The sequence below is a fragment of the Drosophila rhopaloa genome, unplaced genomic scaffold, assembly GCF_018152115.1.
Source record: "Drosophila rhopaloa isolate 14029-0021.01 unplaced genomic scaffold, ASM1815211v1 contig_163, whole genome shotgun sequence".
Lineage (NCBI taxonomy): Eukaryota > Metazoa > Arthropoda > Insecta > Diptera > Drosophilidae > Drosophila > Drosophila rhopaloa.
In genome coordinates this window covers 944,000-957,069 of record NW_025335043.1, presented here as the reverse complement: position 1 = coordinate 957,069, position 13,070 = coordinate 944,000, and the positions used below count along the sequence as shown (strand labels likewise).

Genomic DNA, 13,070 nt, shown 5'->3' with positions numbered 1-13,070 from the left:
AATTAATGATAACGAAGATATACATACGTGAAATCAATGATATTCAGCCGATATTGCTGCAGCAACAAGAACAACAACCACAAACATGTCAAAAGAACCTAACAAACGATAACTGCCAAAAGAAGATGAAAAAATTTAAGAAAAACGAAACCGAAGATCTAATCAAATTTAGTTTGAGCGGTAGCGGAAAGTTTTTACGAAAATTGTGAGAGGTGATTTTTTGTATCGGGTATAGGATCGCCTGATCGGGATATTAGGTAACTTTGTCATACGCAGCGGAAACATTTTAGCTTTTATACAACCGATATTGAGAGAAACCTAATCGAAAGTGAATTACGAACACGACACACTATATAAGAAAGGGAATGCGTTTTTTATGCATTGTACGCGGCGCTCATAACAAATTTAAATTACGAAACCAGAATATTATTGTACGTATGTAATATTGCATATATGTATCTATTATGATTACAAGATGACTGAAAGTTACTGTTTCAACAAAGGAAAAAAGAAAACAACCAAAAAAGAAGGCAAAGTTTAGCAAAAGTAATAATAAATAATAACTTATACATAATGCCCTAGTTAAGTGAAACATGGAAAATATACAAAATATATTTTGCGTATGTTAAAGTAAAATACAAAAGCCCAACCAACATTTTATACGAAAGGAACGCATACAAAATTTACACTTTAACTAACGAAAGAATATCTGTTCTTAAATCATTTTTCCAAAATGCCGCAAAATTCCATTTCGGTTTTCGGTTCAAACTGTGAATTGGAACAGGTCACCGTAATAATAAATATTTATGATAACATATAGTTACAAGTCACACTAACTCTATGGATTTATAGGCAAATGATAAACGCAATATTGAAAGTTACAAAATTATATATAAAGCATATATATTTCAATACGAAAATAAAACTAGTTGAACGCATAGTAAATTACTTGATCATTTTTACAAGACAAGCCGCAAACGAAAATAAAGCAAAAACCTAACAAAAAGATAAAAAACAATTTAACAATTACTTTACATTTATTATTTACTACGGATAATATGTGCATTTTTATATATTTAAACGAAAGATTAACAAATTTTACGCTAGTTACAAACAAATTTTTCTGAAGTCTTCAAGCAGCCGTATAAAAAGAAAATCTACAAGAAAACGAAAAGAAAACTAATTTATTCAGCCGAGTTCTTATCAACTTATTCGCTTTGTTAACTAACAAATTGTATAGCTTTTTCACAATTTCGTTTACACTTTTTGTACATATAGGACAAATACTACAAAAATCGTTGAAAGAACCAAATTATATCACTCACACTCATTGTATCATTTCCATTTAGGTTTTTGTACATTTTGAGAACTGCATTTACGAAATAGCGAGAACAAATAAGGTAAATAAAAACGAAAGAATTGCAAATAATCAGCAACATTAACCACACACTCACACGTAAACAAAGCCCACAAACGAGAACATCTAAACATTATCATAAACAAATTGTTTAAACGACATGCAACACCGTCAAAGTCACAAATAACATACAAATCGAGAACAACATAAAGAAATGATAACAAATCTAGCAAAGCCACAAGAGAATATTATGAAAATGGAACGGAGAACGGGAAAGTGTATGGGAGTTTGTATGAAGTAATAAGAATAAAGCACACGTTTGAAAACAGATTCGTTTTTTAATGGTTCCAGATTTGTTATGTAAGACCCCCAGTGTAATATTTTATCCACTTAAGGAAGGACGACACGCGTGTGGATATATCTGGTAACTTCAGCTTACATTCGCCATCGAACCCGTGGGACACAATCCCCACCAGCGTCTTGGAGCCATCGTCCAGGACCATTGGACCTCCAGAATCGCCTCGACAAGGCAGACCCGCCTTGGAGTCGATGCAAATGAAGGAGCTGGGCACGACTTTCCTGCCTTTGCCTTTTAGTTGCTTGTTCCACTGCCTCTCGCACTCCTTGTTCGAGATGATGGGCGCCCGGATGTACTGAAGGACTTTGCTGGGCTGGTGTTTGGTGGTCAAACCCCATCCGGAAACTATGGCCATGCGACCTGTATAGGTTCTCTTAGAGCTGGGCAACTTGGCGGGTTGTATATTCTTATTGAAAGTAAGCTTATTGGGCAGTCTGATCAGAGCAATGTCGTTGGTCACCTTATTTCGATCGAATTTCCAATGTACGATGGTGTGGCTCTTGTTAACCACGATTTCTTCATCAGGGAAATATTCAAGGCTTCCCACGTGGACTAGTACTTTGGACCTGTTAAGTAAAAATATATATAGACGGATTGGTACTTTTAATTTAATATTAATGGAATCGAAAATAAAATATTTTCGCAAACTTACAGCTTCGAATTGGGATCCTGAAGACAATGGGCTGCGGTTACAATCCAGTGTTCGCTAATGATAGTGCCTCCACACAAATTGGGCTCTTCCATAGAGCCTTCGAAGTAGCAGAGCAATCCCACCTGGTAGGGCAACTGTTTTTCCTTGGCGGCAGTGCCATTCATAATTCGCAGGGAGCCGATTTCCTGGGCAAATCCCAGAGAAACCTGAATGATTAGCCCCAGCTGAAGGATCATTTTAAATGATTTATGGCTCAAACCCTTCAACAGCTTATATATGGCCTGTACTCGTGGTTTGCAATGATTGCCCTCGTTTTATTGTCGCATCGTGTTCGAACTTTTTTGCATAATCTTCGTGCTTTAGATTTATTGGCTATATTATTTACGGGTTGCTTGGTTAGTCAGATACATGGTATTTATTCGTATATATAGTTTAGATAAGGTGTTCGACACTCAGTGAGAAACACCGAACTTGTAGATTACTTCATGATTGTAGCTCTCGCCCGGCTGCAAAATGGTCGAGGGAAAGCTGCTGTGGTTCACGGAGTCGGGGAACTTCTGTGTCTCCAGGCAGAAGGCTCCATGCTTGGCGTAGGCAGCTCCCTCCTTGCCGGGAATGGCCGCTTCACCACGTTCCACGTCAGGCATGAAGTTTGAGGTGTAGAACTGTACTCCGGGCTGATTGCTGACCACCTCTAACCATCGTCCGCTGGGTGGATGGGTGGCTCTGGCCACCTTGGCCAGTGGTTGCGGTGGGTTAAAGGTCACGCAGAAGTTGTCATCGTAGCCCCGGGCTGGTTGCAGCTCCTTGAGACGTTCGCCAAGGTTGTTGGACACTCGAAGATCAAAGGCTGTTCCGTCCACGGGTGTGATCTTTCCCGTAGGAATAGAGGACTGGTCCGTTTCGGTGATCCCATAAGCATTGATCTCGATGGTGTGCTCGTAGAGACCATTGGCCCCGGCTTTGTGGCCAGCCAGGTTGAAGTACGAATGATTGGTGAGATTTACGGGCGTCGTTTTGTCGGTTACTGCTCTCATCTGGACATGCAGGCAGTTATCCTCGCTGAGGGTAAAGCTCGCAGTGGCTGTGACCTTCCCGGGATAGCCCTCATGCCCGTCGGGATTGGTGTGCGAGAGAGTAACGCCATCCTGACGCACTTCCACCACTTCCCAGTGGGCCTTATCGAAGCCCACAAAACCGCCATGTAGCTGGAACTTGTTCTCACGGTTCTTTGACACCTGCACTAACTTTCCATTCAGTTGAAAACTGCCATTTCCAATCCGGTTGCACACCCGACCAATGGTGGCACCGAAATAGGGGTTCCTGTCACTCTGATAACCCGCCAGGTCATCGAATCCGAGAGTCACGTCATCTATTTTGCCACCGGCATCCGGAATCTTTATGCTGGTTATGATGGCTCCACGGGTGATCAACTGGACAGACATTCCACCTCCATTTGTTAGGGTGAACCGCTTGATGGTATCCTTCGAGTTGGTGAACGGATTCACCGCTCCGGTGGCAAAGACATCCTCCGTCACGTTGACCATCTTGGATTCGGCTGCAGCTGGAAATGAGTGCGAGTGCCAATTGCACTCCGTTTTTATCTGACCCTCTCCACAACGTAGAGGTTAATCAACACTTGATGCGCATATGTATTTGTATTAATTATCGCTAAAAAGCCGCAAACAAAAACACAATGTGTTATCACAAAAAGGTGGCGATGAAGAGGCTTGTGATAAGAGGGATGAGCAGAAAAAGGAGTCTTTAGATTAGGGTCTGCACTCTCAAGATATTGCTCAAATTCAGTGGTAAATTAGACTTGGTTTTGTTTACTTCACTTTTTTATCACTTTCAACTTTTTTTAATCAGTTTAAATTTCAATGTTGCCAGCCCTGTTTAAGCACGGCCGCCTTAAGCACATGGGCGCAGGCAAAAAGTTGGTAAGGGGGTTCGGTATCCGTTCTAAACATTACTTTATAATAAAATTATTTAATTAAAGATGAAATGATGGTTATCGGTCTGTGTAAGTCAATAAAAAAGCGTATATATTTTATGGAGTTAAATATTTTTTTATTCTTTCTCAACTATTGTTTTTATTCTGTAGTGTTTTATTTGTTCACTGCCTAATAAATCTTACAATACAATTTTGTAAGATGTGACTGTTTGGCCTTTTATTCTTAGTAGTATTGAACTAAATACACATTAAATAACATTAACGGTTTTAATATATACTTCCTTACATTTTCTTTTTTGTAAATTCCTGAATAAAAATACCACCCCTATTGAAAAATACTGTCTTTTACAACGATCTGGCAACCCTGCTTTAGAAAATACCAAAACATACCAGACGTCCACCTCTAAGCAACAGGTCGGTTGTTTATTGAATTCGGTTTATTTAACTTTATGTTAATTTGGCAAATAGAAAGCTAGCTAACAGGTGCATATACCCCTTTTGTTGACAGAGAGCGCAGAGGAAACGGCAGACAGGCGCTCGTAGAGATCATCCCAACCCAGGCTCTAGAAATCCGACGACCAGAAATCCCAAAATGCAATTGACGTGGCAAAGAGATCAGATTAATCTTATACTTCCCCTTGCCGTGATTTGTTGTTGTTTGCTAATCAGCGTAACTACCGCACAAGAGGCCCAACAACCATGGTACGAGAATCTTCCAGCAGTGGCCATGGACTACAAGGTGGGTGCCGGGCTTCAAATCCCTCCCGAGGCTCTTATTCATCTGGAATCTGTCTTGTCTTCCAGGTCCACATAGATGCTGGTAAGGAGGACTGCTACCATCAGTACGTGAAGGCGGGAGCCACATTCTACGTGTCTTTCAGTGTAAGTGGACGTTAAATATTTAAGACATAATTATATATGTACAAATGTTTCTATACCAATTACTTGTATTCCTTAACTCAATCAAAAATGATTCAAAAATCAATTCTGTCAATGAAGCAGAAATGTTGGCTGAATCAAATATGATACAGTGGTGGTCAAAAGTATTTGCACATTTCTTATGAGTAAGTACGTGTAATTTGTGCAAATACTTTTGACCACCCCTGTATATGTTTAGTTATAAGAGTGTTTGAAAATGGAACCCGTTCCAGGCAAAATAGTTCTTAAGGCTTAAAAGGGTACATTTTTTAAAAGGTTGCAGCAACGTAATTGTTATTGTTTAATTTATAGCTGCTTTATCAGTAACAAACTAAATAAAAGACCAAATATTATTAAAATATAACAAATATTATATTAAATAATATTATTACAATTACAATTGTGTTGAATTCAGACTGCTGCTACAACATTACAGACAAGTTATTACGAAGCATTTCCATAATTATGTTGTTCATATATTTTGAGAAATCAAGACATTGTTTAAATAATTTACAGCTCATAAAACATTTAATTATTCAGTTTTAAAGTATTCAAACCTTTTATTTAAATCGATTTTACAGGTGGTGCGTGGAGGCGACGGCATGGCTGGTTTCGCAGTTCGCAATCCTGCTGGTGAGGTGGTGAAGCCCTACCAATGGCAGGCTACTGCGGATTACACCGACCAGGTCTCGCCGGGCGGCTACTATTCCGTGTGTATCGACAACCAGTTCTCGCGCTTTGCCGGCAAGCTGGTTAACATATATATCACGGTGGTGAAGTATGATGCCTGGGACAAGTACGCGAAGGAGATCGAACAGCTGCAGCTGAACATGCAGAACTTCACTGTGAGTCAAACTGGTATTATGACACACCCAAAGAGCACAAATAACTCACACTGATCTATTTATTTAGACCACCATTGGCACCGTGGAGCGCAATATCAACGATATGATGGGCTATCAGGCTCATAGCAGACATCGCGAGTCGCGAGATTATGCGTTGCTGTTGGACAACAATGCCTATATTCAAACCTTCTCGATTAGTCAAATTGTGGTCATATTGATCACGTGCTCTATACAGGCAAGAAAACCATACTAATTTCCTTCTCCATTTGTACAATTTTTCCTTTTTTCAGGTTTTCTTTGTGCGGAAACTATTCGAAGTCAAATCGAGCTCCAAAAGCCGCATTTAAAGCTGCTCAGTTACTATTCAAAGACTTTGCTCCTTTTTATTTAAATTCCATCCGCATTTCCAAGACATTCATTATTCTTGCTGAATCCCTTTCACGTTCTTGTAACTTTTTTATCACTGGCTAAACTGATCAAGTGCAACTAAGCAGACCATTTTCATAATTGCGACTACTTTTGTCATACGAGTTGTAGACAGCAAAACTTATTGTGATAAGTGTACATTTGTGTGTTTTGTTCAATTAAAATATTGAAGATTTTTTGTATTTTAATATATTTTTTCTGGGTGGTACTGTGGTTTTATATTTACAAATTTGCAAATTAAATTTAACAGAGCAATGCCAAATTTGTTTTATTTTTCTTGAAAAGACAATGCTCAATTTGATTGGGTTCGTTTATTTACTAAAAGCTCTTAAAGGACTTTAAAGCTGCTCCGAAAAGCTTATTTGTACCGTTACGTTTTCTAATCCTGGAAAGGACGTACTTAATTAAACAAATTTGGAATTTGAAATATAAATTACATTTTGTTTAGATAACAAGTAATTTATTTTTATATAAAAAAAAATATGTTTGTAAACTTTTTAAAAAATTCAACAAATAAATAAGAGTATATTTGTTAATAAACTATTCTAAAGATAATTTTAATAAATTTCCTAATTCTTTAAATTACCTCATTAGCTTAATTACAGATACGAAAGACATTTCAAGTGCCTTTCTCATCTTAAGACGGTATATTAATCACCCCCAGCAAATCCCGCTTATCGCAAATTATCCTGCCCCTTCCATCGCAGGACCTTAAATCATGTCACCGTGCTCGTCGCTTATCTGAAAGTCATTTAACACATGTGTGTGTTCCAGCAACTGGCATGTTAATTATATCCTTTTTGGCAGGCTCATCTAGGGATCTTGGGGCGCCTTTTGTGGCCACTTTTGCTCGAAATTAAAATGTTATTATGCGAGCTTATCTGCGGGCCTTTAAGCGCCCGCAAAACTAAGGTCCTAATGGCCTCGCACACCAGCACACGCTCTTTAACTGTTTTAAACGCCATTGTTAAAATATTGCTCATACGCACTTCCGCCCAAAATGGGGTCTTCTCTCTTCGGCAGCACTAATGATGCCCAAGAACATGGAGCAAAGGACCCGGCGAAGGCAGGAGCATCCACATGCACACTCACATCCACATCCACATCCACGGTGGAACAAAGTTGGCTCCGCCCACCAGCAGGAGCAGCAGCCGATGACAGCGGCAGATAAAAGGGCAGCGGCAAAGTGGGTGGGGGTGGTGCGGAGAGCGCGCCTGCGCATCAGCCACCGCAGGAACGCAGGACGATGGGGTGACATCCTTGCTGATTACACCCGACTACCAAAGCCCCCTCCCCCCACAGGACAGTACCGTTTTGGGGGAGGAGTGTGTCGCCATCTTTGAGCGTGGACTGGACGGGATGATCTGGCCGCCACATTAACTTGGAGTGCGCGCTACCAAGTGCAACACGTCGCGGACGACATAATAGCGGTACTTTGCGGTTTAGATTCGTCGGTCACACGTCGTCAATATCCCGGGAAAAGGACCAGATCCGAACATTTCTTGGTCAACACACAAAAACAAACAGTGGCATACTAGAGGAGCAAAGGAGCAAACAACCAAACACACACTCGACAAGGAGTGCGGAAAACTTGGACACATACGCCCAGCTTGTTGCTGGCTGTGGGCGTGGCAACAAAAAACCGACAAGGACACATGTGTCCTGCCAGTGTGTCGCGGAAATTTTTGTGCGGAAATTATAGAAATTTCGCTTTTTGATTTCATTTTCGTTCCGCTTTCGTTGCGCCCCACCCACCGCCCACCACCTATTGTGCACCTGTGCGAAAAGGCATCGAGAAATGCCCAAGGAGCCCGCTGTTTTCGCTGCCGTCGGTGTCCAGTTGGCGTCGTCCTTGCACTGACAAATTTCCTTGCATATCCGCTCCAGGACTACGGAACTTGGACTGCAAACAAAACCGTCATTTGCGTGGCGCGTCGTTGTCGCGTTCACTTGTCGCATATCCGTCGCCATTTTGACAATAATTTCATTTCCGGTCGACAATTTGTACGCACTTGAGTGAGTGATTAACTGCACGGACCCCGAACGATAGTGAAGTGTTTACGATTGCAAGTTGTCCCGCCGGAAGTACGAAAGATAGTCGAAGAGGAGTCATATTTTTGGATAAACTTTATAAAAGAAACAAGCACAATCCTGAGGTGAGTTATGGTTTTATATATGGACACATACGATTGAAAAATCCGACGGAGTCTGGAAATTTGGTCCTAGTTTTGCAACGGTTTTAATACAATATATGTATTGAACGTGTTAAACAAAATAAACTTCCGTCTGAATTTTGAAAAAATGAAAAGCATTGTCCAATTTTAATTTTGTTGAAATTCTTTAATAAAAAAGTAGTATATCCATTAAAATATAATCGTTATTAAATAATTTTTTTAAACGACTATTTGTATAAAAGTCACAAATTAAACTGTATTTTTGTCTACAAAGAGTAAAATAAAAAAAATGGCAGCAACTAAGTAAGATAATTCTTAAAATTAAACTATATCTTGTGTCAATACTATAACTATTTATACCAAAGTGGAGTTTAATAGTAAAAAGTACATATGTTTCATATAAATATGAATTAGCATCAAGTACAATAAAATTATATTGCATACCACTCGTATTATGGAATAAATAGTTTCAATTTGACCTCAGTTGGGGGAGATGCTTTAAATACGACCTCATATTTCACTATTAGGCAAAACCAGGTTTTATAGTTTTAATCCTCCACAAAGTAAGTTCAGTTAGCTTTCCTAATTTGTGTGTTAAAACTTTAAATTGCATGCACTTTTTTTTACTAACCTGAAAAGTACGCAAATGGATATCCTTAAATGTCTTAGTTTCATATGGTTTTACATTATATTATAAAAGCGTCCACGAAATAATATAATATAAAATCGTAATTAGGTCTACACACTTTTAAAATATATCTAATGTGAACGAGTCCTCGCTAACAACATTTTAGGCAATCGGCATACAACTTAGCCATCTTTTGAAGTATTATTTTGGAACATGGGTCAAAATAAACAAAAAGCAATCAAGAATATCAGTTAGGCAGACCTGCAAATTAGTTTTTAAGATATTTACCAAACTTTTGGATTTTTTGCAAACAATGTATCTTATGTTTTTTGTAAGTTCTGTTAAATGTTAGTTATCCAACCCCTTAAAAAGCTCGTTCCACCCTCAAATCATTCTGTGACATATGTTTTCTGCTAATCGAATTAGCAGACGTAAAGCGGAAGTATTCATAAGCCAGCAAACAGAGCAAATGAGCAGCAGCATCGGCATTAGCTCGACAATTAAACAGCCCACCAGTTCCATCAGCCAGTGAGCAGTGGCAGCATTAAAAAATCCAAATTTCCGAAAATCGCATAAAAATCTTACAAGCCATTAAAGGGCAGCCAAACGTGTGGCCTCTTAATTAAAGGATCTGTCGTTCGACAAGGGGATTACACCATTAACAGCTGCTAGCTGGCGACCGTCGAAGACCAGAAACTCGGCAATCGCAGTATACGAACTGGCATTCAAAATAATGAACACGCGCTGGAGAGCGGGACGAGCATTCAGCCCATCTGCAGACCGACATCCTGGCATCCCGCTCGTATTTCCGGTGTGCGCGCGTTCGCTCAGCGATTGTGATAACTTGGGAAATATCAAAAAATAAAAATGTCTGCCTGCTAATGTTTGCTGGTGGAATTTGCTTACATGCAAAAGCAAGTCCTCGGCCCAAGTACAAATAATAAATAATAAATGAGGCGTGTGCAGGCCGTTTATAATGTCTGACAAGGCAAAAGTTGATGATGTTCTGTAGATGCGTCCGTCTCGATAACGAAATCTATTCCCCCTAAAAACTTAAAGCTGCGATACTGCTGGATACGGTCTCTGTTTCGGGTTTCTGGGGGAACTTTAAGCCAGAGACAGGACAAGTCGCACTTTGTATGGCATAAATTTCGTTGGCATAAATCAAAATCCAGCAACTTCCGACGAGGGCAGAGTGCAAAAATTTGCATGCCCTGTGTGCTAACTGCAGACTGGCCGAAAAGGGCCAGTAAACAATGGTTCGCCACCACTACCCGACCAGCTGGACATTAGAGAGCCACGCTCAAATGGCCGCCACCCACGCACAGCTCAGCGCTCATACGCAACGTTGGCCCAGTCCAAAAAGCGGGACTGTACACACAATAAATAACGAACCAGATAATTATGCACGTCGTGTTTATATCTAAGGGAGCTCCGCAGCTCCAAAGCAGCCACTATTAATTATGCTTGCGAATCGGGGGACTCGGGGCAAACTCGCTTAACGTGTTGAAGCCATGGCAATTAGAGCGATTGTTTGGCCCAAGAGCCATTCTAAAATTGCAGTCTTTAATTGTGGGCCAGGCGTTATGATTTATTAATATCTAGTTCTATAATTTGCCATGAGGTGAGTGATGGAATTTACTTGTACTTTAAGGCAATTATAATTATAGCTGGGAGAAGGTGTGAAAGCCATTCGAAATATAGTTTAATTTTTTGTGTTATCTTAAGATCAAACATTATATGGGGCCTTTCACTACAGGTTGAATGCAAGAATGAACAATTTTTAATTAAGCTTAGGTGAATATAGACAATTGACAATGGTTTTACTCGTATACTATCTGTATGCAAATATAAATGCGCAAATGGTTTGAATATTTGTCTCAAATAAACAGTATTAATTCATCTAAATGAAAATCGAATTTAAGTTAAACATTTCAATGGAAAAACCGGAAAAGGCTTGATAATATGGCCAAACTTACTAACACCTTTTTGAGACAAGGGCCCCTTAACTTTGGCCTGGTGAATGTTACTTCATTTTAATTGCTTAATATGATTAAACTGAAAATTTATCTGAAACTATTATTAATAGCTAATATCATTTTTTGTTCTGTAAAATTCAATTGATGTTTTTTATTAGTAAATTTTCTTTAAAATATGCATTTGATTATTTTAAATTATTTAAATTAATGTTTGCATTGTGCGAAATGCGGCCACCCATGGTGGTTTCTTTGTTGGCCTCCTATTTTTGATAGCTATATAATCTTCTTAATTTCCCAACTGTTTGTAATCTTTTCTCCTGCAGAGTCAAGTGGAATCCCTTGTTCAGCCAACAGCCAGCCATCGAGGCTCCCCAGGCGTGCGCCATGTACGAGAACTCGTGTTCGTATCAGACGGCGCTGGACCTGAAGCGAGTGTCGCCGCCCACTCTCGCCCAGGTGAAGACGGAGGACTGCCTGACCCTCGGGCAGTGCTCGCCGGACTGGACCTCGTACCGCTTCCACCAGTCCACCTTCGAGCAGCTGAAGCAGAGCGTCGAGAAGGCCAAGGCGGCGCTGCAGGATCGCAGCAGTTTCTTCGGAGCCAGCAGTGCCTTCAGGTGGGACACATTTAAAAATAAAAATTGTTTATTTGAAAATTCATTTTTTTTTTTTTCAACATAAAACTTATGGTATTAGTTTTCTGTTTAAAAACTTTTTAATTCGAAAATGTATTGTGAAATGTATTGGTAAGAGACCAAGCGACAGAAATTAGTCCAAAAATTTAAACAATGGTCAAAAAATTCTAAAATGAGAATTGGTTGATCTTAAACAATCTTACGAGTAAAACTATTACAAGATTTATTTTTCAATGCAACTAATTTTAGTTTAGTTTTTTTGTTTTAATAAGTAAAAAGAACTAACTTAGTATCCTTGTTCGTCTAAATTATTATTTATAATTCCATAAAAAATGTGTAAGTCGGTAAAAATTTGTGTACAATTAATTAAATGAAATTTTAAAATAACTTAGTCGCCTATTAAAAGATTAAATGTCCTTTCCCAACCGCAGTGACATCTACTCCAGCCAGCGCTTGACAGACACCCTCGACACCCTGCCCGTTCAGTCCGGGAACGGGGCTGGCAATTGCCTCGGCCTCCCACACAATCCCAATGTCGGTGTGGGCGTCGGCGTGGGCGTGGCCGGGGTGCTCAACTACAATGCGGTTAGCAGCAGCACGGCCGGAGTGCTGAGCGGCAGTGGGAACAGTGTGCAGAGACACCGGTTGGACACACTGCAGCCACCGCCCGGCTGCTCGCCCGCCGGCACCCAGCACGGCGTCATCACGTCCAGTGCCGGACAGGTCACGTCCGGAGCGCTGGATGCGGTGAGTGCGGCTCCGGCACTGCCATCGCTAACAGCGTCCAGCTCCTCGCATGTGGAGCACAAAGTCAGGGCAGGTAAGCAAAGCAAATGTTTTAGAAGTTATTGCCTTTACATCGAAAGAAAACCATAAGTACAAATATAGTTACTAAATATATTATTAGCAAATATATCAAATATAATCTTAGAAATTAAGTTTGATGAAGCTTTGGAAGTATGTAAACGTTTGTTATAAAAGTTTTTCTCTACTTTTGATAAGTAGGTAATGGCTCAGATCCTGTACAAATATCTTTACTTGATATATCATAGAATCAATTATTATCAATTCTTAATAAAATATAAATTTTGTTTAATATTAAAACTTTAAAATCGTACAACTTTTCACTAGATTTCGAAGTTGA

The 13,070-nt window shown here is 39.8% G+C and overlaps 4 protein-coding genes across 5 annotated transcripts in view; 2 read left to right on the top strand and 2 right to left on the bottom strand.

Annotated features, from left to right (window-relative positions):
- Positions 1 to 1,345: 1,345 nt before the first annotated feature.
- On the bottom strand, positions 1,346 to 2,611 carry LOC108048576 (chymotrypsin-1). The gene is made up of 2 exons (XM_017129332.2): positions 2,368 to 2,611; positions 1,346 to 2,281 (listed from the first exon to the last, which is right to left on the bottom strand). The coding sequence occupies exons 1-2, from the start codon at positions 2,601 to 2,603 to the stop codon at positions 1,714 to 1,716; spliced, it is 804 nt and encodes a 267-aa protein (XP_016984821.1). The 5' UTR covers positions 2,604 to 2,611; the 3' UTR covers positions 1,346 to 1,713.
- A 43-nt stretch (positions 2,612 to 2,654) lies between these two features.
- Positions 2,655 to 4,247, bottom strand: LOC108048575 (galactose mutarotase). The gene has a single exon (XM_017129331.2). It carries the CDS (start codon positions 3,912 to 3,914, stop codon positions 2,820 to 2,822), a length of 1,095 nt encoding a protein of 364 aa, XP_016984820.1. The 5' UTR covers positions 3,915 to 4,247; the 3' UTR covers positions 2,655 to 2,819.
- Positions 4,248 to 4,700: 453 nt separating this feature from the next.
- On the top strand, positions 4,701 to 6,692 carry LOC108048572 (transmembrane emp24 domain-containing protein B). Its single transcript, XM_017129323.1, has 6 exons — positions 4,701 to 4,735; positions 4,830 to 5,060; positions 5,126 to 5,203; positions 5,821 to 6,084; positions 6,152 to 6,319; positions 6,375 to 6,692. Exons 2-6 carry the CDS (start codon positions 4,914 to 4,916, stop codon positions 6,429 to 6,431), a joined length of 714 nt encoding a protein of 237 aa, XP_016984812.1. The 5' UTR covers positions 4,701 to 4,735; positions 4,830 to 4,913; the 3' UTR covers positions 6,432 to 6,692.
- A 1,221-nt stretch (positions 6,693 to 7,913) lies between these two features.
- Positions 7,914 to 13,070, top strand: part of LOC108048571 (DNA-binding protein D-ETS-3) — a 30,511-nt gene continuing 25,354 nt past the window's right edge. The window contains exons 1-3 of one of the 2 annotated variants that reach the window (XM_044458045.1): positions 7,914 to 8,666; positions 11,615 to 11,908; positions 12,358 to 12,746. In XM_044458045.1, coding sequence (XP_044313980.1) covers positions 11,676 to 11,908; positions 12,358 to 12,746 — 622 coding nt within the window. In that variant the 5' untranslated portion in view covers positions 7,914 to 8,666; positions 11,615 to 11,675. Of the gene's footprint in view, positions 8,667 to 10,503; positions 10,937 to 11,614; positions 11,909 to 12,357; positions 12,747 to 13,070 lie in introns of those variants that run through there. The other variant, XM_044458044.1, reaches the window with a different exon arrangement.